The sequence below is a fragment of the Gorilla gorilla genome, chromosome 3 (assembly GCF_029281585.2).
Source record: "Gorilla gorilla gorilla isolate KB3781 chromosome 3, NHGRI_mGorGor1-v2.1_pri, whole genome shotgun sequence".
Classification (NCBI taxonomy): Eukaryota; Metazoa; Chordata; class Mammalia; order Primates; family Hominidae; genus Gorilla; species Gorilla gorilla.
In genome coordinates this window covers 18,199,821-18,223,202 of record NC_073227.2, presented here as the reverse complement: position 1 = coordinate 18,223,202, position 23,382 = coordinate 18,199,821, and the positions used below count along the sequence as shown (strand labels likewise).

At 44.5% G+C, this 23,382-nt stretch overlaps 1 protein-coding gene across 3 annotated transcripts in view; it reads left to right on the top strand.

The window, feature by feature from the left end:
• Nucleotides 1-23,382, top strand: part of SLC2A9 (solute carrier family 2 member 9) — a 240,673-nt gene that overhangs the window by 26,078 nt on the left and 191,213 nt on the right. For all 3 annotated transcript variants that reach the window (XM_055385499.2, XM_019025258.4, XM_004038433.5), the window contains exons 4-5: nucleotides 9,609-9,733; nucleotides 14,987-15,132. In XM_055385499.2, the coding sequence (XP_055241474.2) occupies nucleotides 9,609-9,733; nucleotides 14,987-15,132 (271 nt within the window). The remainder of the gene's footprint in view (nucleotides 1-9,608; nucleotides 9,734-14,986; nucleotides 15,133-23,382) is intronic.

Sequence of the window (23,382 nt, the reverse complement as noted above, 5' to 3'; positions counted from 1 at the left end):
CTAAAAGATGGGACAGGAAGCCACCCTGAAAACATCCAAGTGGTGCTTATGAGGGTCTGTGATACCTGTGAGGTAGGGGAGGTGCTGACATTTTCCTTGTCCCCAAGCCCACTTTCAGAGCAGTAATTAATGGGAATTCAGGGCCTGGAAGTACAACTACTGCATGATGTAGTGAGAGATGCCATTGTCTGAGGTCCTTCAAGGTTCCAGCCACTCACACATTCTCTTGTTTAATTTTCTATCCTCTGTGGGGTCTGTAGATGGGGAATGGGAGGTCAGAGAGGTGAGGGCATCTGCACAAGCTTAGCTAGCTTGCACTGTGGCTGAGCTTAGGCTGGAATCGTGATCTTTCCACTATGCCAAGCAGATCTTAGTTAGGGGCCAATTCCCAATGCTGGGAATGTACTGTAAAACCATGACTGTTTGACAACAGGCTGGCACTCAGATTGGCATCACTGTCCAGGGTCCCTGAGGCATGGTCACTAAGCCTCCTGCCCAAGCCAGACCCTGCCCATGGTCCTCTTGCTTGTCCTAGTGGGATGGAGTCACTCCCCATGCCCCAGGATCTGGCCCGTGATGTCTCCTTGCTTTATACCTGACCATGGCATTTATACCCCAAGGCTGCTCCTCAAGGAGGCTCTGAACCCAAGCAGATGGAATAGGAAAAGGAACACTGGAATCGGGTCAGAATGCTGTGGCTCAGCAAGTCCTGACTCTGCTGTGTATCAGGTGTGTTACAAGGGACTTTGACACCTCACTTCTCAGCCAGCATTATTCTTACCTATAAATGAGGGCAATGAAAGTAGCTTTACTACCCTCACTGGCATGGCAACAAAAAAAAAAAAAAAAAGAAAAGGAAAGCAAAAAAGAAAACAACTTTGAAAATACCTTCAATCTCTAAGTAATGGAAGAGTCATAAAGAAGTGAGAATGCAGAAAAAGATCATATCAAAGGATGTGTTGGTTGTTATGCCCCAAGCAGCTGCCAGTTTCCTTTTCATCATTATGAGAGTAAAAGTTGAATTGGGCTGAAGTTTCAGCTTGAAGAGCAACTCTGCTGGGGAGAAAAGGAGCAAAAATTGAAAAAGAAAGCTACCATCTATTGACCTCCTGCCTTGTCCTTGACATCCCATATATCATTTACTTCTTAAAACTCCATGTTTGCATCATTACCTGCACTTTTCAAATGATGAGTCCAAGACCCAGTGGGCAATTGGACCAAGGTTACAAAATGGAGTTAAACTGAAGTTCAGATCTGCATGTGTTTGACCACAGGCCAACACTCTTCCTGTGACATGATGCTATTTGAAATGCCTTCCTGATGCTCTGTTATTCCTCTCCCATGGTGATTCTCAGGGAGGGAGAGGAAACTGCAATGGCAGCTTGGGAGGCCCAGTGGAAGGTGTTCAAAGGTATAGCTGGGGGAGACATTCCAGGGAAGTGGGGAAGAGTTCCGATGGGGCTGGTCACTGGCTGCTCCAGCAGTGGGGCTGTTCCTAGCTAGGGAATGTTGAGCTCGTTTGTGACTTGGGTGACAAAGGAGGGCAGGGAAGCAAAGGGGGCCAGGAAGAGTCTCTGGAGATGGGCCATACCACATGACCTGGGCCTCACACAGATGCAGGTTCCTCACCTCTTGGAGTCTCTGGCTGAGGGAATTCTCAGCAATCAAGAATTCTGGTTGAAGCTCAGTGACCCATTTAGCATCCACTGTCCTCTGCTTGCATGACCATAGTGACAGGACCCTTCTTCCCTCATGAGACAGGACAGTGACTATGTTTGGTGCACAAACACTAGCTACAGGCCCAGCTTCAAGTCTGGGCTCTGATACACACAGCTATGTGTTTCTTAAACTCTTTGATCTTTACTTAGTTCATGATGACATGAAGATAAAGAATGGCCATGTCAGAGGGTTGTTGTGAAGATTAAATGAAATGGTGGATGTGAAGTGTTCATCCGTACAATTGACCCAGACTCTTCGCCCAGCCTTTGTTCACTAGTGTCATCATCATCATCATCATCATCATCATCTTCACCATCACCAACCTCATTGGCTTTATTTGAGATGGGTCATTCCATCACTTGACAGAGTCAATTGTGCATCTGTTCTTTCAATTGCACTGAAATGATTCTTCTTACACATATCATTGGATCTGGTTCTTCTGTCTGGAGCAAAACAGGAAAAACATATAAGAAACTATAGGAAAACACACATGGGCTTTGAAATCTGATCCTGGGCCAGACTCTTGGACAAGCCACGTAACCATATTCATCTATCCAAACAAACATTTTTGAGCACCTACAAGGAGTAAGGTACTGTTTTTGGCACTGGGGCTTCAGTGAACAAGAAAGACACAACATCTGGGGCTTAAGGTGATGCTTGGGCAAGGGAGGCAGCCCCTGAGTAATTCATTATGCAAGTCTTTATGATTCTGAGCAGTGCTGTGCATGGATGGTAGAGATACAAGAGGCAGCTGCTATGCTCTTTAATTTTTAAATCTGTAAAGTGCAGATAAACAAACCCACCTGAGGGAGCAGCTATGAGGGTGGAACGAGATCAAATTTACAGTGTCTCATGTCACTAAGGAGGCTTTTTGAATGCCTGTGACAGGAACCCAAAGCAAACTGGCTGAAGGCCAAAAGGGAATTACTTGGCTCACAATAACTAAAATATAACTTGGTTGAATCCAGTGGCTCAGATGCTAGCTTTTAAAAAATCCAAATCTGTCTCCACCTCTCAGCTCACCTTGCTTTGTGTTGGCTCCATTGTCAGGCAGTCTCTCCCATGGAGGTATAAGATGGGCCCAGCTTGGTGGAAATTCTCCTTCCAATAGTTGTGATTAAAGTCCCAGGCATGAATCTCTTTGACTTGAGCGAGGTTGCAGGCGTTCAAGGGTTCTCAATCAGAGGGCAATGTTGCCTCATCAGGGGACATTTGACAATGCCAGGAGATGTTTCTGGTTTTCATAACTCAAGGGTGCTACTAGCATCTAGGAGAAGCCAGGGATGCCTCTAAATATCCTACAATGTACGGGACAACCCCCACAACAAAGAATTTTCCAGTTCCAAATGTGAATAGTGCCAAGGTTAGAAAATCCTGGCAAATAACATTCTAACACTCTGGATTAAGTGCTTTTAAAAAAGCACATCTTAAATGCCTCGAGAATGATGAGTGATTGTATGTTGACTGGCCAGGCCTGTACCACGCATCCACTCCTGAAGCCATGGTTAGGTGGAGACAGGCAGGAAGGTTTCTTGGTGGAAATTTGAGGAACTCCTCCCAGAAGAAGGATGGAGGTTGGGTGAGCACAAACAACAGGCATCCCATACATCACTCCAGGGAAATAGCGGGTTCTCAAAAGGACTATTTTTGCTGTCATCTTTTTCTACTTCAACCCTTTAAAAGGCATCTGTATTTTATAGTAGTAGAAAATAACTGTGTCTCTCTAGGTGCCTGCTGGAGGAGCCTGCAGTGTATGTGGCAAGCATGCATTGGTTAGCCCAGGCTGCCATATCAGAATACCACAGATGGAGTGGCTTCAACAAACAGACATTCATTTTCTCACAGTTCTGGAGGCTGGAAGGCCAAGATCAAAGTGTCGGCAGGTCTTTTCCTCCCGAGGCTTCTCTCTATGGCTTGCAGATGGCTGCTTTCTCGCTGTGTGCTCCCTGTGTGTGCGCATCCCTGGTGTCCCTTCCTCTTCTTACAAGGACACCAATCATCCCACATTAGGGCCGCTTCCTTGTGACCTCATTTTAGTTTAATTATCTCTTTAAAGGCCCTGTCCCCAAATGCAGTCACATTAGGGGTTAGGGCTTTAACAGGTGAGCTTTAAAAAAATCCAGATCTCTCTCTTTCTCCACCTCTCAGCTCAGCTTGTTTTGTGTTGGCTTCATTGTCAGGCAGTTTCTTCTGTGGAGGTGCAAGATGGCCCCAGCTTGATGGAAATTCTCCTTCCAATCATTGTAGTTAAAGTCCCAGGCATGAATCTCCTTGGCCCGAGTGAGGTTACATGCGTTCAAGGGTTCTCAACCAGGGGGCAGGAACATAGTTTAGTCCATGACTGAGCAACACACCGTGCTGCTGACAACCTCTTCTTTCAGGCTGAAATTGTCTCAGAAAGTCAATTGCCCAGAAGCAGAGCCTGAGGCAGGGATTGGGATGCACACATGGCTTGTGGAGGAAGGGCTCTTCAGGAGTAATCTTTAAGGTGGGGAAAGCAGAAAGCAGCAGGGGAAGGAGCCAGGCAAGGCTGCACTCCCCGGTCAAGTTTAGCCTCACTTGGGGGAGCTCTGGGGCATAATCACACCACAGAGTCACCCAACTTGAAGTAAGGGGGCTGCACCCACCCCTACCACTCATCTGTCACTCGCTGCAGACAGCATTGGGAGAGGGGGATCCACCTTCAGAGCCAATGTCAATCTTCTGGAGAAGAGTCAACCCTGAGCCTTTAGAAGCCAGCATTCATTGAGCTGGGGGAATCCCTGAGGGGATAGGGAGATACCAGCCAGCCAGGAAACCTGATCCTCAACCCTGCTTCTCCCAGCCTTAGAAGACTTGACTAGTCTTCTAAGCATAGTGAGAATGGCAAGAACTCTGGAAGAAGGAAACTTGGGTTCATGATGGCACATAAGGAGAAAGCCTGGGCATGGTAGATAAGACCAGAAGACTTCGGGATGGCAGGGTTCCAAAGTGTAAAACAAAGAGTCAACACATCCAAAACAAGAGGCTTCAATGGTACAAGCTGTCCCTGCATCACTGGTTTGTTTTATTATGGACACAACCCCTTTGGTATTACAGATGCATGAGCTGGGAAAGCAGGGTTAGAAATCATAAGAAATCTTCACCCCCATCCCCCACTGCCTAGGACACATCTACCAGAACTAAATATTGGCCTTCTCTGAGCTCACACAGGACTTTCAGTTCCCTGTGTTACGTCACTTGGCATTTTGGGTTGTACTCATTTCATTATGTTCCCGTCTCTTCCCTGATAAGGGAGCCCTTTGACGTAAGAACCATATGTATTTATGGCCCCTAGCACCCAACACAGCAGCTTGTACACAGCAGGCAAGCAGTAGACATTTGTTGGATAAATGGAAGGATAGGTGGAGAATGCTCGACGCTTGAATTTTTCTATCACATCTCCCCAGTGTGGCCATCCTTGCTTGCATCTGAGCATCTTTGTATGCTTGCACACTTTCCATTCCCTCATCCGTTTATTTACTCACCACATATCTGTTGAGTACTTTCTATGTGCCAAGCACTCAGGCATGAGCAAAGCTGCCAAAGTCGCTGTCCTCCTGAAGCATGCAGCCAAGCAGGGAGCACAGCCAAGTGACAAGCATGCAGACTGTGCCATTCGGCCTGTGACAAGGACCAATGCAGAAAACAGAGCAGATCAAGGAGGTCAGAAGATGCTGGGGAGGGTGAAGAGCTCACCACTTTGTTCAGAGGATTCTCTAAAATGGTGACCTGTGCAGGGAGCACTGAAGGAAGCAAGGGAGTGAGCCACGCTCATCCCTGGGAAATAGCTCTCCAAGCAGAGGAGGCAGCAGGTGCAAAAGCCCAGGGGCAAGAAGAGGCTCCACTTCTTTGAAGATGAGAGTGGAGGTCAGTGTAGAGATAATCATAGGAAGCTAGATGTGATATTTGGAGTCAGATCCTGAGGACTTTGCAGGCCAGGGTTGAGACTCTTCCTCTGAGCAAGATGGGAAGTCACTGGAACGTTTTAAGAACTGATCTGACTTGCATTTGGAAAGGTGTGCTGTTACCAGGGGGTCTCAGAGCCTGGTTGGGAGAACCTTGCAATAGTGCAGGTGAGAGAGGACATGGTTTGCACCAGGGTTGGAAAACAAGGGAAGGCAGGTGTCTGGGCACAGATGCAGGTGCAGAAATACAAGCAGAGGGCATGTGGGAAGGGTCTCTTGGGATTGCCTCTGTGTTCTCAGTGAAAAAGAAAGCATGGTCATCAGCTGAGAATGATAAAAAGGGGATTTGAAGAGAGAGAGAAAAGATATGAAATAGTCCTCTAGGAGAGAAGGGTGTTGGATGGACCAGGAATCTATAGACTCAGTGCAGGGGAGCCTTAACCCTTCTTGAGGTTGGTGGTCATGAATTTCAGGTGAGAAAGGACAACACAGCCATATGTTTTTCTCCAGCCAAGCTGAGCTTTGTAGATGCCCAGTAGACAGAGATTTAACCAGCTGGGGTTTTGCCAGGCGTATGTAATGAAAGGGGGTGGATGGGCATATAAATGTTTAAAGGGATGAGCCAAGGAATTCAAGCTGGGTATGCAGGAATGGATGAACACGAGGAGGGTGAGGGATGTGGAAACAAGGCATGATCTTGGCTTATAGTCCCAGTCAGGCTGAAGATTTACTGGAAAGGTCTGTGGAGAGATACATTATTTCCATAGGTTCTCTGGTCTACTAGGGTTTAATGAAAAGTACTTTCCAAATTCAAACTGAAATAGAATTCCCTATGTCTTCCCCCAATCCGTCCTGGTGCTCTGCACCAAGTTAAAGCATGGCATGAAGGAAGGTGGCTCTCCTGCTTTCTCTGACCTCTTGTCCAGGCGAAATGTCTCCAGCCCCTTTGACACTTCTGAAGGGACATGCCCTCCAATCTCCTCATCACCCTACCATGCTTCCTTGTATTTGGTCTTTTTTTCCCCTTGAGAGCTGATGACTTTCTGGGTTTCATGGGGAAGATCCTACACTATTGGAGAAGCTAAAAACAGTGAATCAGGCATCCCAGGTGGAGTTCTGGGGACACTGGAGTTCTGCTTTCAGAATTGATCTCCCTTGTTTATGTTGCTGTTCATCCACGGGAAACAAATGGAAACAATGATTAAAGTCCTGCTCTGAAGCCCAGTGAGTCAGCTTTGCAAAGGATTTGCACACATTTCCATCCTCACTGCAATGCTGTCAGGCTGAGGGTTATTTTGGGAAGGAATATATTAATATGATAAACTTGCCCAGAGAGTGTGCAGTCCCATTTGCACATGTTTCAAATCAGACTTTCATATAATTTTAACATTCTCACAAACCTTTCATGCAATTTTAAAATTAGCACAAAATACACCATCATGTCCAAAGTAAGGGTTCAGACCAAAGCTTTTGGAGGCATCCTTGGCTCCTCTATGCCTCTCCATCTCTGTCCAGTCCATCAGCAAATCCCACCAACTCACTCTTCAAAATATGCTAGGATCTGACCACTTCTCACTAAGTGCACTGCTTCCAGCCTGGTCCAAATCATTACCAGTGGTTGACTCAGCTGTTGTGGTAGCTCCCCAGCTGGTCTCCCTGCTTTCACACTTGCCCCCTGCAGTCCAGGAGCAACAGAGAAGACAAGACGGAGTGATCTTGTTCAAGTATTAGCCGTTGTCATTCCTCTCCTTGGAATCTCCCAGTGGCTGCTGTCTCCCCCAGGGGGGAAACCCTTGTTCTTATGGTGGCATAGAAGACTCTCTGAGTTCTTCTTTTCTCTTCTCAACTTTCACCTTCTGCTGCTTGCTCCCTGGCTCCCTACTGCCTCCAGCCAGGCTGGCCTCACTGATGTTTCTTTCTTTCTTTTTCTTTTCTTTTTTTTCAAGACGGAGTCTCGCTCTGTCACCCAGGTTGGAGTGCAGTGGCATGATCTTGGCTCACTGCAATCTCTGCCTCCTGGGTTCAAGCAATTCTCCTGCCCCAGTCTCCCGAGAGGCTGGTTTAGAGAAAAAAACTATTATATTTTTATAAAATGAGTATAATAGCATCTGCCATAACTGAGTCCCATAATTTATGACAAGAGGCAATGTTAGCTGGTGGGAAAAGCGCAAGTTCTAAGATCAGAGACCCACTGGGGTTCTATAGGGCAAAATAATTTTTTAACCACAATTTACAAAACAATATCTGTTAACTCATTGAGTCTATAGGAAAAAAAATAAGCTGTAAAGGGCTAAGATGTTTCCCCAACTCCTTGACTCACTGACTATATGACCTAAAACAAGTTTCTAGGCCGGACGCAGTGGCTCACGCCTGTAATCCCAGCACTTTGGGAGGCTGAGGCAGGCAGATCACCTGAGGTCAGAAGTTCGAGACCATCCTGGCCAACATGGTGAAACCCCGTCTCTACTAAAAATACAAAAATTAGCTGGGTGTGGTGGTACATGCCTGTAATCCCAGCTACCCAGGAAGCTGAGGGAGGAGAATCACTTGAACCTGGGAAGTGGAAGCTGCAGTGAGCAGAGATTGTGCCAATCCACTCCAGCCTGGGCGATAGAGCAAGACTCTGTCTCAAAAATAAAAATTAAAAATGAAACAAGTTTCTAGCTTGCCAGCAACCTAGTTAACTTGTTTATAAAATAAAGATTATAAGAGTACCTATCTCTTTGGGTCATTCTGAGGATTAAATGAGCTACTAATGCAAAGTACTTAAAGCAGGGTCTATCCTATAGCAAGAGTTCAATAAATGTGGGCTTTTAGGATCATTTTGCAAAAGTGAGGAAAAGAAAACACAGAGAAATGAAGTTCAAAGTCTCCTAGCTCCTGAAGGATAGAGCTGGTGCAGGAATCCAGGTCCCCAGGCCTCCAAACAAGTCAGGTATTTGAACCATGAGGTCTTAGGCATGTGTTTATAAAAGTGATGGCAGTCCTGACACAGAGCTGCTAATAATAATTATTGCCATGGAAATTTCCCTGATCTTGTTTGAGAGGATTAGTCAAGCCATTCACTTAGTACTGTAGTTTATCAAATCTAAGATGCCATTGGGTCTAAGGAGTATTGTTATTTTATGAGCCACTGGAAAGGAAAGCAAATAAGGAAGAGAGGGAGGGAGGGAGGGAGGGAGGGAAGGAGCCAACTAAAGTTGTAGAACGCTAGCTGGTTGTCAAGCTGTTGTCTCCCGGCTCCACACTTACCCTTCTGGGCTCTCTCTCTCTGACACTGGGGCTGGGACCTGCACCCGCATTTGTCCTTTGCCAATAGGGGCACTAGAGGAGAGAGAATAGACTAGCTTTTTCATGTTTGTCTGAATTTCCTGCCAGTCCCAGTGATAACATTGGCAGTTGATTCCAGCTTCCAACTTTTGTCCATTTCCAGAACCAGAATCATATTGCTCCTCAGAGGAAACAGTCCAGTGGACAGTGCCCACTCTCAAAGGTCTTCGGGGCCCTCCTCCAGGCCCCTGAGGTGTCAGCACCACATGGGAAACACCCCTTCTTTAGAGGTCTTCCTTTTTGACATCTCGGTTCTCCAATATCCACTTAACCAATTCCCTATGTTAAATTCTCTGTGGTTTCCATTTTCTGCCTGGACCCTGACTCATGAATTGTAAGATGACCATTGACTTCAGAAATGTTAAATGATAGTCTTAGAATTAATGCAATAAAATACTACCACAGGGAATTCATAGATGTCAAGGCTGATGGTGCCTTTGGAAGTGACCTAGTAGACCCCAGGGCTGAACCCAGTCACACAGCCAGAGGGGGCAAGGCCAGTGCTCCCTGCACTGTGCCTGAGTCTTGCTCTACTCACCCTTCAGAAGGGCCTGGCTCCTGCTCCTGGGATGGACAGTTCAGTGACATGCCTCATGGTGAGACTTCTTCATCAAATCTCTCCTTTCTTTCCAGGAAGCACACTTTGCTGGCCAATAATGGGTTTGCAATTTCTGCTGCATTGCTGATGGCCTGCTCGCTCCAGGCAGGAGCCTTTGAAATGCTCATTGTGGGACGCTTCATCATGGGCATAGATGGAGGTGAGAGTTCACCATGACGGGGAGGGAACAGTAACATACTCCTTGGGGGTATCCCAAAATGTGAGAGGTGTTTGGGGCTGTCACATGACTGGGGCTCTCTGCTGGCATTGAGTTGGCAGGGACCAAGGATGCTGGAACTCTGCATAAAGTGGGACAGTCCTATGGGATGAACCATCCCATTCATGTTGCTCTAGCCCCTAATTGAGGAATGCTGGGTAGGGTCCACAGTCTACCCCAAAGACCTGGATGGTCTTCAGCATGTCATGCCTTATGTTTGGTCACCTTCATCATAATGTTAATATTCCAAGGTTATTTGTGGTTTTCATGGGGCTTTCATGAGGATGGGGTTTCTTCTCTGGGCCTCTGACTCATTCGTTGTTTCATTTACTCACCAGGCATTTGTAGAGCACCTGAGAGGGCTGGCACACTATAGGATGGAGACACAATGATTAACAAGACCCTGTCCCTGGAGCTTACATTCTAGTGGGCAGACAGATACATAAGGTAGATAGTAGCATGTCCTAGGAAGAAAACAAAGCAGGACAGGAGGGTGGTGAGGGCTGTTTTAGAAAGGCCAATCAGGGAAGACTGCTCAGAGAAGGAAACCTGAGCAGAGACCAGAGGAGCCAAGGGTGAGAACTATTCCCAGCAGAGAGAGGAGTATTATGTCTCAGAGGTGGAAGGAGGCATGGCACGTCTGGGAAAGAGCAAGGAGATGTCTGGGTGCTGATGACACCAAAGAGGAGCTGGGGCCCGATCACATAAGACCTTGTAGGCCACGGCGAGGACTATGGGCCTGTGCCAACCATGCAGGGAGGGTTGAGATGAATGTGACATGGACTGGTTTGTTCTAATAATGGAGTATGAGGGGAAGCCAGGAGTGGAATCAGAGGAGCCAGCTGTTCAGGGGAAGGGACTGGGCTGGGCGGGGAGCTGTGGAGAAGGGGACAGATCCTGGCTGTGGGAGTGAGAGTAGGAGACTCAAGATATATTGTCAGACAAACTTTGCTCTCTTTCTAAATAGGCAAATCCATAAAGTATCACTTTTAGGCATTTGTGGAAAGGTTGCAAGCCTTAGGATTAGAAATCCCTGAGTTTGGATCTCAGTTCTGCTGCAAGTTACTTAATGGCTCTGAGCCTTGGTTTTCCCATTTGTAAAATGGTGGTAATAATACCTACTTCAAAACGCTATAATAAGGCTGAATGGAAACACACACACACTCTCTCTCTCTGTCTCTCTCTCACACACACACATACACACATGTACTGCCTGGAACCTAGCATGAGCTTCTTAAAGGCTAATTCCCTTCCTTGTCGATGTCTTAAAAGCTGAGGGTACCAGGTTGTTCAGCTGAGTGAGATGAACAATAAAAATGTCTCAGGGAGAGGTGAGCAGGAGAGTGGGGGCCTGGAAGTAAGGTTGAGAAGAGGAGGCTTCACTTACTTTTGTTGCCCTGCTGGAGGGGAATAATCTAGGCCTCTCTAATAGTCCAAACTCAAGATGAAATGACTCCTCAATCATTTGTCTATTCATTTGTCTATACTACTTTAATAGACTCCTTTTATTGATGGCTATTGAGAGTTTATCCGTAAGAATAATGGCTGGTGTCTATGTAATGTTTTATAACTGACCAACTGTGTTCATGCTTTTCATCTTTTTTGATCTCCTCCTGTAATGAAAGACTGTTTTTTCATGTTCATTTTACAAATGGGGGCACTAGTGCTCAGAAAGCTGGAGCAGGAAAGTGGTTAAGGGTGAAGACTATGGAGTCAGACTGCCTGAGTGCTCTCACTTGCTTCCATTAATTTCATTAATTTATCTGTATAGGTTAGGTTTGCTGCATTTAAAAACCCCAAAACTTAAGCCATGATGGCACCACTGCATTTTAGCCTTGGCTACAGAGCGAAACCCTGTCTCTTAAAAAACAAAACGAAACTTAATGGCTTCAAATAGTAACCATTTTCCTGTGCTTTCACTTCTGTGGGTCGGCTGGGCAGTTCTGCTCTGGGCCAGCTCTGCCAATCTCTGCTGGGCCTTCTCATGTGTCTGCGGTGGCTTCAGGTTGGTCAGTGGCTGGATGACCTGGGATGGTCTCACGCCTGTGTTTGGGTGTTAGCAGGTGGCCTGGTCTCAGGGGCTGTCAGTGGCCCAGCTCATTTCTTGGCTTCCCACCCTGGACCAGGGGGGCCTGGGCTGCCTCGCATAAAGTTCTTGGGCTTCCAACAGCAGCCAAAGGAGAAAGTCCCAATGTGCACAGTGTGCAAGCACTTTGCATGCACGTTTGCTGGTGTCCCTTTGGCCCAAGCAAGTCCCATGGCCAGGTGCAGAATAAATGTCAGAGAGGACTAACTCCCCAAGGATGTCGATCCAGGGAGGGGGTACAAATCAGGCACCACTGCAGCAACCATTGACCTCACAGTCTTGGCCTCTTTCCCACCTGGCGTGGCAACTTAGCAGTAAGACCTCCCTTGTTGGGTGATGTGAAAATTAAATGGGCCGGGCACGGTGGCTCACACCTGTAATCCCAGCACTTTGGGAGGCCGAGGCGGGTGGATCACCTGAGGTCAGGAGTTTGAGAGCAGCCTGACCAACATGGAGAAACCCTGTCTCTACTGAAAATACAAAATTAGCCGGGCATAGTGGCACATACCTGTAATCCCAGCTACTCGGGAGGCTGAGGTGGGAGAACCACTTGAACCCAGGAGATGGAGGTTGCGGTGAGCTGAGATCACCCATTGCACTCCAGTCTGGGCAACAATAGCAAAACTCCATCTCAAAAGTAAAATAAATAAATAAATAAATAAATAAATAAATAAATAAATAAATAAAATAAACGATGTTCTACGTATGTGAAGTGCTTAGTGTAGTTCCAGGCACTTAGTGCCCCACTCCAGGAATGCTGATGGTATTATTGTCATTGTTGTTATTTGTGTTCTTAATTAATAAAGTACAGATCTAGGATTTGGGTTTCAGAGGCCCTGCCTACTTTGGAGAAAGGCTGGATGAGGTTGCAGTGGATCTTCTGGGAAGTCCTTTCCTAGTGGAGGCGACTGAGATTCTCTCAGTTTGGCAGTTTTATATTTTATCCATTATCCCCTTTCTTGTTGCTTTGACTAATCTGGGGAGTTGACCCTTCGAACATATAACTAATTGATCTCTGAATTTCCTTGACTAAAAATAAGCTGCATTCCAAGATGGACCTTTTACAAAACCACAGAGATAGAACAAATGTCTTTTAGACCCTTTTTCCTATGAGCTTTTCAAAAAGAAGCAGGAAAGAAAGAAGAACAAGAAGGAAAGAAAAAACTTCCGTCTTTCCGACTTGTGGCAGGCACATGGCCTGTTGGAGTCATGCCAGGACTTGGAGACTTCATGTCATGTATTCTCACCAACCCTCTCAAAGCAGAGAGAGGAACTCGAGGGCACTTAAGGTGAGACAATTGGTCAGAAAGAAAGGAATATTGCTGCTATTACCTGAACTGTTTGTAATAAAGAATTTAAAGCCGGGCCGGGCGCAGTGGCTCACGCCTGTAATCCTAGCACTTTGGGAGGCCAAGGCAGGCGGATCACCTGAGGTTGGGAGTTCGAGACCAGCTGACCAACATGGAGAAACCCCGTCTCTACTAAAAATACAAAAATTAGCTGGGCATGGTGGCGCATGCCTGTAATCCCAGCTACTCAGGAGGCTGAGGCAGGAGAATCACTTGAACCCGGGAGGTGGAAGTTGTGGTGAGCCGAGATCATGCCATTGTGCTCCAGCCTGGGCAACAAGAGTGAAACCCCATCTCGAAAAAAAAAAAAAAAAAAAAAAAAGAATTTAAAGCCAAATGATAAACCTGAAGGATTTTGAGATGATAGAAGGCTCTAAGACTTGCTAATCCAGCCAGGTTCTCCTGGAGTATTTGAAACCATAATAGGACAACAGGGCATCTTCCTGGAGTGTTCTTCATCTAGAAGGTTTAGAGAAAAAAACTATTATATTTTTATAAAATGAGTATAATAGCATCTGCCATAACTGAGTGCCGTAATTTATGACAAGAGGCAATGTTAGCTGGTGGGAAAAGCGCAAGTTCTAAGATCAGAGACCCACTGGGGCTCTATTGGGCAAAATAATTTTTTTAAGCATCTCTGGACATTACTTGGTGATTTAGGCAAGTTACTCAACTTTTCTGTGCCTCAGTTTACTAATCTTTAGAAGAGAAATAGTAACAGTATATTTAATTCAGAAGACTATTGTTAAAAGTAAATACGTTAATACATATAAAGAGATGAGAAGGCTTCCTGTTACTTGGTAGCCACTATGTGTATTGGCTATTATCATTGTGACCACCATCACCACCATCACCATCACCATCACCACCACCACCACACCATCACTATCACCACCATCGCCACCATCACTATCATCACCATTACTACTACCACCACAATCACCGTCATCATTGCTACAACCATCATCACCATCAGCACCACCACCATCACCATCACTATCATCACCATTACTACTACCACCACAATCACCATCATCATTGCTATAACCATCATCACCATCAGCACCACCACCATCACCATCATTACCATCACCATCACCACCACCACCACCATCACTACCATCATCATCACCATCACCATCATCATCACTATTGCTACTGCCATCAACATTACCATCATCATCACCACCATCACCATCACCATAATGACCATCATTACTACCACCACCACTATCACCATCATCATCATTGCCACAACCATCATCACAGTCATCACCACCACCATCATCATCACCATCATGACCATCACTACCACCACCACCATCACTACCATTACCACCACCACCATCACCGTCACCATCACCATCATTACCATCACTACCACCACCATCATCACCATTACTACCATCACCACTACCATCATCATCACCATCATGACCATCACTATCACCACCACCATCACTACCATCACGACCACCGTTATCAACATCACCGTCATTATCACCATCAATACCATCACCTCCATCAACACCATCAGCTGTGTCCTGTCCTCTGAAATGCACCTCCAGTCATACTTTAGGGATTAAATTATAAAGTTCATGGGAAAGCTTTGGCAATTTGTGCTAAGTGCTGGGAAAAATGCTGTGGCTACAGTGCTATTTAATGTCCAGGGCAAAGCAGAGCCAAGAGAGGCATTGTAACCAGAGTGCGGCTCCCCTGGGAAGACACCTCTCTAACTGCTGCTATGCTTTCTCTCTACAGGTGTCGCCCTCAGTGTGCTCCCCATGTACCTCAGTGAGATCTCACCCAAGGAGATCCGTGGCTCTCTGGGGCAGGTGACTGCCATCTTTATCTGCATTGGCGTGTTCACTGGGCAGCTTCTGGGCCTGCCCGAGCTGCTGGGAAAGGTGAGTGTGGCTCCCTGGTCAACCGCATCTGCTCTCATCTCGTGTTACCACTGCAGGAAGGAGCCTTTTCTCCAAAAGCTGGTCCCTGTATTTTGCAATTTCTGGTATTCAAGCCTCTTACTTATTATTGGAGAAAAGTTGTGGAGTTCCTTTGAGTTTATTTTTTTTAAGGACATAAAGAATACATAACAAATTGAAACCTTATAGAATGTTTAAGTTCACCCACCCAGTAATTATCATTAATAGCTCAATTTGTGTTTGTTTAGGCATCTTCTGTGCTTTAAAAATATATATAAACATATATAGTTTATTGTGGCTTTGATGGAATTATGCCATACACATTGTTCTACAACCTGGTGTTTTCATTTAATATATTTTGGGCATCTTTTCAAGATGTTAGCTTAGCTCTACCTCATTCTTTAGTCTCTTTTTTCCTGAATAAATAAGAAAGTAGAGTCTTCTGGTTTTGGCTTGCTGTTTTGGGAGCAGGTGGGCCTGAATTTGAATCCCAGTTTGGTGATTTACTTGCTGTGTGGCCTTGGCAGGGAGAAAAGAAACACTTCACTCAGGTCGAATGGGGTAGGGTAAAATCAAGGAAGTCTTTTTAGAAGAGGTGGCCTCTAAATGGACTCCTGAAGGGTAAGCAGGAGTTAGGCAGGTGATGATGGGGATTGGGAGAGAGGATATACCAGAGAAAGGAAATCAGTAAAGAAAAGGCTCAAGATGGGGCACAGCCCTGGGAAAGAACTCAGATGGCTGTGGGCTGAGGAGAAAGCAGGCATGGGGAGGGTGAGAGATGAAGCATCTGTTCACTGAGCCACCACAGACTTCACCCTGGTGGAATAGGAAGCCCTGGGTGGCACTGGAGCTGGAGGGTGACATGGCCAGATCAGTGTTAGAAGGTGGCTGTGGGGTGGAGGCGGTGTGTGTAGAATAGAGTGGGAAGGGTGGGGAGGAGAGAGGCAGAGGGCTGCTGCTATTGGTACACATGGTAAGGGAAGGATGCAGCTGCGACTGAGGTGGTAGACATGGGGATAAAGAGGCCACTGGACTTGCTAGGATTCCTCCCAGGGGATGCCTCCCAGGGATGCAGGGGCGCTGCCTTCCCACTCACACAGGCAGGGCAGGAGGGCAGGCAGAGATTAAACCACTAATGATGGTCGAATGCCCACTTCATGCCAGACTGTTCTAGGCACGAAGAGTGCACAACAGACAAACAGCTCCCTGTGGAGCTGAATTCTAGCAGCAGGGGGCAAACATAACAAATTCGCAAGTCCTAGAGCAGTTATGTAAAAGACTCGTTTGTTATGCTGCTCAAATCCTAACAGCTACTTTGTGAGTAGCTCAGATATGCAGCCTTGGACGCAAGCAGAGAGAGGTAAGGGACAGAGCTCTCACAAACAAGGACATATTGGTGCTGAAACCAGAACCCGGGTCTGTGTGCTTTCAAAGCCACATATGGGTTGTGTCTTATACATCCAAGGATGGATCACACTGGTGTTTCTGGGAATGTGGGCGCTCTGGAGAGAAGGGGCTAATTCTGCCCACAGGGTCCTTTCTGTCCCAGCTACTGAGCCTCACTGACTCTAGGGCCAGCTCCTTTCTCATTCAGTGGAAGGTTTTATAAGTGGAGGAATCACTGTATTACATTTTTAAAGCAAATTTTAAATGTTTTGAACATTTTTTATTGTGGTAAAATCCACATAAAGTTTACCATTTTGACCATTCTTAAGTGTACTTTTCTGTGGTATTATAAGTGACTTTTTATATTTCAGCCAATCGAGGTCACCTCAGAGGCATCTGCTTCTGATCTTTTATTATGACCATTCTGGGTTATTACGGCTATGACTTCAGTTTCTTCTTTTGCAAAAACAGAAACAACTCACATTTTACATTTGTGGTTGTCATATGCGTGACGATTTCTATAATTAATTGCGAGTGTGTTAGAAACAGTCTCTCAACCTAAGTGAGGTTCCAAACTAAAGAGACTCTTTTGCTTTTTATTTCTAAAGATATTTTAAAATTCTCAAAATAACCACCACATGTTGATAATAAAAACAAGATAACAGTCTCAGCTCCTTAAACAAAAATACATTTAAAAGTCAATGAAGAGTGCTATAGTCCTTTAGGAGTAAAAAAGTAAATAAATATTTACCTCAGTAGAGCTAAACTTTTCTCTTTGGGGATCATTTCCAAATTCCACTTTGTTTATAAATCAATATCAAGTTCTTTCTCCTGCTTGAGTCCGTAAGGTCTTTCTTCAACCTCTGTCTTCGCCCTTTATTTATTCATTCACCACATTTGTTAAACATTGAGTTGATGCTGGAGCTACAGCTTTGAGCACGTCAGGTACAGCCCACATCTTTGTTACTCAGACTGCAAGGACTTTGTGACCTTGGGCGGGTCAACTCACCTCTCTGACCCGGTGTCCTCTTCAGTAGCAGGCATGGCTGCAAGTCCCAAATTCCCAAGCTCCACTCAAGCTTGACTTCCTCTGGGAAAACATCGCTGGCAAATAGTGACTGTTCAGCATATCCTAGGACACCATGCACCTGTGCCTCTCCCACACAGATTTCCATTTGCTTCCGCATCTTGTCACGCCAGTCGATGGCATCTTACTTGTATGCACACTAACCCAGAGGCGTCAAGTTTATCCAGTCATTCAACAAATGTGTAGAAAGCTTCTATTGTGTGCTAGTTATTGTGCCAGGTATTGGGTTGGCTGCTGGTGGTAGAGTGGTGAGGTCATCAGGCTAGCCCTGCCCTTGGGAGCTCATAGGAGGGCAATTGACCAATGGCCACAGGTGATAGGAAAATAGGCACTGACCTCTGGTAGGGCATCGGGGGTGGTTTTCCTGCAGCAGTGACATCTAAACTCATGGCTTGCGGATGAGTAGGATTTATCTGGGCGGGTCTGTAGGAAGAGAGAGGCAATGGGGGCAGGGAGTTCCAGCAGAGGTAAGAGTATGGGGGAAGGCCCTGGCATTTGTTCAGAGGCAGAAAAACTCAGGTGTCAGGAGCAGGGGGAGGGGGAGGGGGAGAGGGAGAGGGAGAGACCACTGACAAGGCAGGGAGCAGAGAGGGCCACACCTATGCTGTAAATAAGCACAGGGAAGGATGGGCAAGGTGAGAGGTTCCCAGGACCTGTGGCTGCTTGAGGGACAAGGGCATCCCCTACTGTTTCCATCACAGACACTGGCCTAGAGATGACAGATTTTCTGATTTTCAAGAGACATTACAAATCCAGATTTGTCATATTTCATAATTTGTAAATATTGGAAACTGACCTTTAGAAAACAAAAAACGTCCCACCTGTGGGCTGGGTCCAGCCTTAGGGCCACCTTTCACCCACCTTGATGGGGAGTGTGTACCTGTGAAGGCTTATTTGTACCCCAAAGCAATGGGACATCATTGAGGACATGATGAGTGCTTCAAGAAGGCTTTTGGGCTGCAGCATGGAGAAAGGATTGGATCCCAGCCAGGACTGAAGGGGTTGACTGGTCCAGTTATGAGATGGGTCAGAGTAATGGCAGTGTGGATGGAGAGAGGCAGATGAGGTTGAGTGAGGTTAGTGGTGATGGGATGTGGTGTCCCAGAGAGGAGGAGTCAAAAATAACTCCCAGGCGTCTGGCACATCAGCCAGATGGAATGGTGGTACCAGATGCTAAGACAGGGAGCTGTGAAAGAGGAGGAGTAGCTCTGCAGGGGAAAAGGTGACAAGTTCACTGACGTGAACTGTGCATGTCACAGAGCAACTGGAAGGAAGAGCTGATTCGAGGACCTGGGTACCTAGATTCTGAGGCTGGGACACTCTCTCCCAGGGACAACAGGGCTCATGAACATGATGCCAGCCAAGGGGCACAGCTGCCCATGCCCACCTTCTGGCTTTGAGCTAGCCAAAAGGTGTACCATTGGTCCCTATAGGCTGTCTCTTCCCATCAGATGGGAGTTTCCAGACAGTCGTGGCCCTGGCCAGGAAGATGGGTGAGGAACCCTGTAAATATCCTTTTGTTTTCAAATTTATGCTCTGGGAATGTGGATCTAGGGCTTCTGGTCCAGGAAAGAACATCAAATGGGAAATATTTATTCATGTCTCTGGGGATTTGCAGTGTTCCAGCCAAGTGAAATTCACAGTTATTTCACTAAGCGTCAGAATTTCATTTTCACTATTTTAATCATATTTCCCATTTGCCTTCAAAGACTGAGACAACCAAGCTTTGAAAAAAGAGAGAGAAAAACTGGGCTTCATTGTAGGCAATTGCTTTGAAACACAGAGGGTGAAGAAGGTTAGCAAGAAGGTAGCTATTTATTTATTTTATGACTTCAACTTTTATTTTAAATTAAGAGAGTACATGTACGCACTTGTTTCCTGGGTATATTGAGAGATACTCAAGTTTGGGGTATAATTTATCCCATCACACAAGTACTGAACATACTACCCAATAGTTTTTCAACTTTTCTCCCCTCTCTCCCTCCCCTCCATCTATCCCACTGTCTCCAGTGTCTAGTGTTGCCATCTTTATGTCCATGAGTACCCACTGTTTAATTCCCACTTATAAGTGAGAACATGCAGTGTTTGGTTTTCTATTCCTGTGTTATTTCACTTAGGATAATGGCCTCCAGCTCCATCCATGTTGCTGCAAACAACATGATTTTGTTTCTTGTCATGGCTGCGTAGTATTCTATGGTGTATGTGTATCACATTTTCTTTATCCAGTCCACCATTGATGGGCACTTAAGCTGATTTCATGTCTTTGCTATTGTGAATAGTGGTGCCATGAACATATGAGTGCGTCTCTCTTTTTGGTAGAATAATTTATTTTTTTTCTGATATATACCCAATAATGGGATTGCTGGGTCAAATGGTAGTTCTGTTTTAAGTTCTTTGAGAAATTTCCATACTGCTTTCCATAGTGGCTGAACTAATTTACATTCCCACCAACAGTGCATAAGTGTTCCCTTTTCTCTGCAGCCTCATTAGCATCTGTTGTTTTCTGACTTTTTAATCACAGCCCTTCTGACTGGCGTGAGATGGTATCTCATTGTGGTTTGGATTGGCATCTCTCTGATGATTACTGATATGGAGCATTTTTTATGTTTGTTGGCCACTTGTATGTCTTCTTTTGAGAAGTGTCTGTTCATGTCCTCTTCCCATTTTTTAACAGGGTTATTTGTTTTTTGCTTGTTCAATTGTTTAAGTTCCTTATAGCTTATGAATTTTAGCCCTTTGTCAGATGATAGTTTACAATTATTTTGTCCCATTCCATAGGTTGTCTGTTTACTCCGTTGATAGTTTCTTGAACTGAAGAGCTCTACAGAAGCTCTTCAGTTTAATTAGATTCCACTTGTCGATTTTTGTTTTTGTTGCAATTTCTTTTGCAATTTTCTTTCCCAAGGCCAATGTCCAGAATGATATTTCCTAGGTTTTCTCGTAGGATTCTTATATTGAGGTCTTTCATTTAAATCTTTAATCCATCTTGAGTTACTTTTTGTATATGGTAAAATGTAGGGGTCCAGTTACATTCTTCTACATATGGCAAACCAACTATCCCAGCACCATTTATTGAATAGGAAGTCCTTTCCCCATTGCTTATTTCTGTCAACTTTGTCGAGGATCAGATGGCTGTAGGTGTACAGCTTTACTTCTGTGTTCTCCATTCTGTTTCATTTGTCTATGTGTCTGTTTTTGTACCAGTACCATACTGTTTTGGTTACTGTAGGTTTATAGTATGGCTTGAGGTAAGGTAATATGATGCCTCTGGCTTTTGTTCTTTTTGCTTAGGATGGCTTGGGCTATTTGGGCTCTTTTTTGGTTTTACATGAATTTTAGAATTTTTTTTTTCTAGTTTGGTGGAAAATGACATTGGTAGCTTGATAGAAATAGTGTTGAATCTGTAGATTGCTTTGGGCAGTATCGCTATTTTAATGATATTGATTCTTCTAATCCATGAACATGGAATGTTTTTCCATTTGTGTCATCTGTGATTTCTTTCAGTAATGTTTTGTAGTTCTCTTTATATAAATCTTTCACCTCCTTGGTTAGATTATTTCCTAGTTTTTGTTTTGTTTTGTTTTGTTTTTGCAGCTATTATAAATGGGATTGCATTCTTGATTTGGCTCTCAGCTTGAACATTATTGGTGTATAGAAATACTACTGATTTTTGTACATTGATTTTGTATCCTGAAACTTCCCTGAAATCCCCTGTCAGTTCCAGGAGACTTTTGGTGGAGTATTTTCTAGATCATCAGTGAAGAGAGATAGTTTGACTTCTTTTCCTATTTGAATGCCTTTTATTTCTTTCTCTTGCCTGATTGCTCTGGCTAGAACTTTATTGCTATGCTGAATAGGAGTGGTGAGAGTGGGCACCTTGTCTTGTTTCAGTTCTCAAGAGGAATGCTTTCAGCTTTTGCCCGTTCAGTATGATGTTGGCTGTGGGTTTGTCATAGTTGGCTCTCATTATTTTGAGTTATGATTGTTTAATGCTTAGTTTCTTGAGAGGTTTTATCATTAAGCCTTGTTGGATTTTATCAAAACATTTTTCTGCATCTATTGTGGTGAATCACTTATATTGATTTGCATATGTTAAACTAACCGTGCATCCCAGGAAGGAAGCCTACTTGATCATGGTGAATTAACTTTTGATGTACTACTGGATTCGGTTTGCTGGTAATTTGTTAAGGATTTTTTCATCTATGTTCATCAGGGATATTGGTCTGTAGTTTTCTGTTTTTTTTTTTTTATTATACTTTAAGTTTTAGGGTACATGTGCACAATGTGCAGGTTAGTTACATATGTATACATGGGCCATGTTGGTGTGTTGCACCCATTAACTCGTCATTTAACGTTAGGTATATCTCCTAATGCTATCCCTCCCCCCTCCCCCAACCCCACAGCAGGCCCCGGTGTGTGATGTTCCCCTTCCTGTGTCCATGTGTTCTCATTGTTCAATTCCCACCTATGAGTGAGAACATGCGGTGTTTTGTTTTTTGTCCTTGCGATAGTTTGCTGAGAATGATGGTTTCCAGCTTCATCCACGTCCCTACAAAGGACATGAACTTCTTTTTTTATGGCTGCATAGTATTCCATGGTGTATATGTGCCACATTTTCTTTTTATTGTATCTTTGCCAGGTTTTGGTATTGGTGTTATGCTGATTTCATAGGACAAGTTAGAGAGGAGTTCCTCCTCAATTTTTTGGAATAGTTTCAGCAGGATTGATACCAGCTCTTCTTTGTACATCTAATAGACTTTGGCTGTGAATCCATCTTGTCAGGGCTTTTATTGGTTGGTTGGTTTTTTATTACTCTTTCAATTTCAGATCTTGATATTGTTCTGTTCAGGGTTTCAGTTTCTTCCTAATTGAATTTTGGGAAATTGTGTGTTTCCAGGAACTTATTCATTTCCTCTAGATTTTCTAGTTTGTGTGCCTAGAAGTGTTCATAATAGCCTCTGAAGATCTTTTATATTTCTGTGGAATCAGTTATACTGTCACCTTCATCATTTCTGATTGTGCTTATTTGGATCTTCTCTCTTTTTTTTCTTTTTTAATCTAGCTAGTGGTCTATTAATCTCATTTATCCTTTCAAATAATGAACTTTTGGTTTCCTTGATTCTTTGTATGGATTTTGGATCTCAATTTTGTTCAGTTCTGTTCTGATTTTATAGCTGTTTCTTGGTTTCCTTGATTCTTTGTATGGATTTTGGATCTCAATTTTGTTCAGTTCTGTTCTGATTTTATAGCTGTTTCTTTTCTTTTGCTAACTTTGGAGTTAGTTTGATCTTGTTTTTCTACTTCCTCTAGGAGTGGTGATAAGATTATTAATATGAGATCTTTCTAACTTTTTGAGGTAGGCATTTAGCACTGTAAACATTCTTCTTACCACTGCTTTTGCTACATCTCAGAGATTTTGGTATGTTATATCTCTGTTTTCACTTATTTCAAATAATTTGTGATCTCTGCCTTAATTTCGTTGTTTACCCAAAAGTCATTCAGGAGCAGGTCATTTAATTTCCATGTAATTGTGTGGTTTTGAGAGATCTTCTTGGTGTTGATTTCTAATTTTAGTCCACTGTGGTCTGAGAGTATGGTTGGTATGAGTTTAATTCTTTTGAATCTATTGAAACTTGCTTTATGGCTGAGCCTGTGGTAGATGAAGGTGGCTTTTAGAGTAGGCTGCCAGAAGGCAAGAAAGGGAAATAAATGTAGGAATTAATGCTGGTTCCATGAATTTAATCAAAGATACATCATAA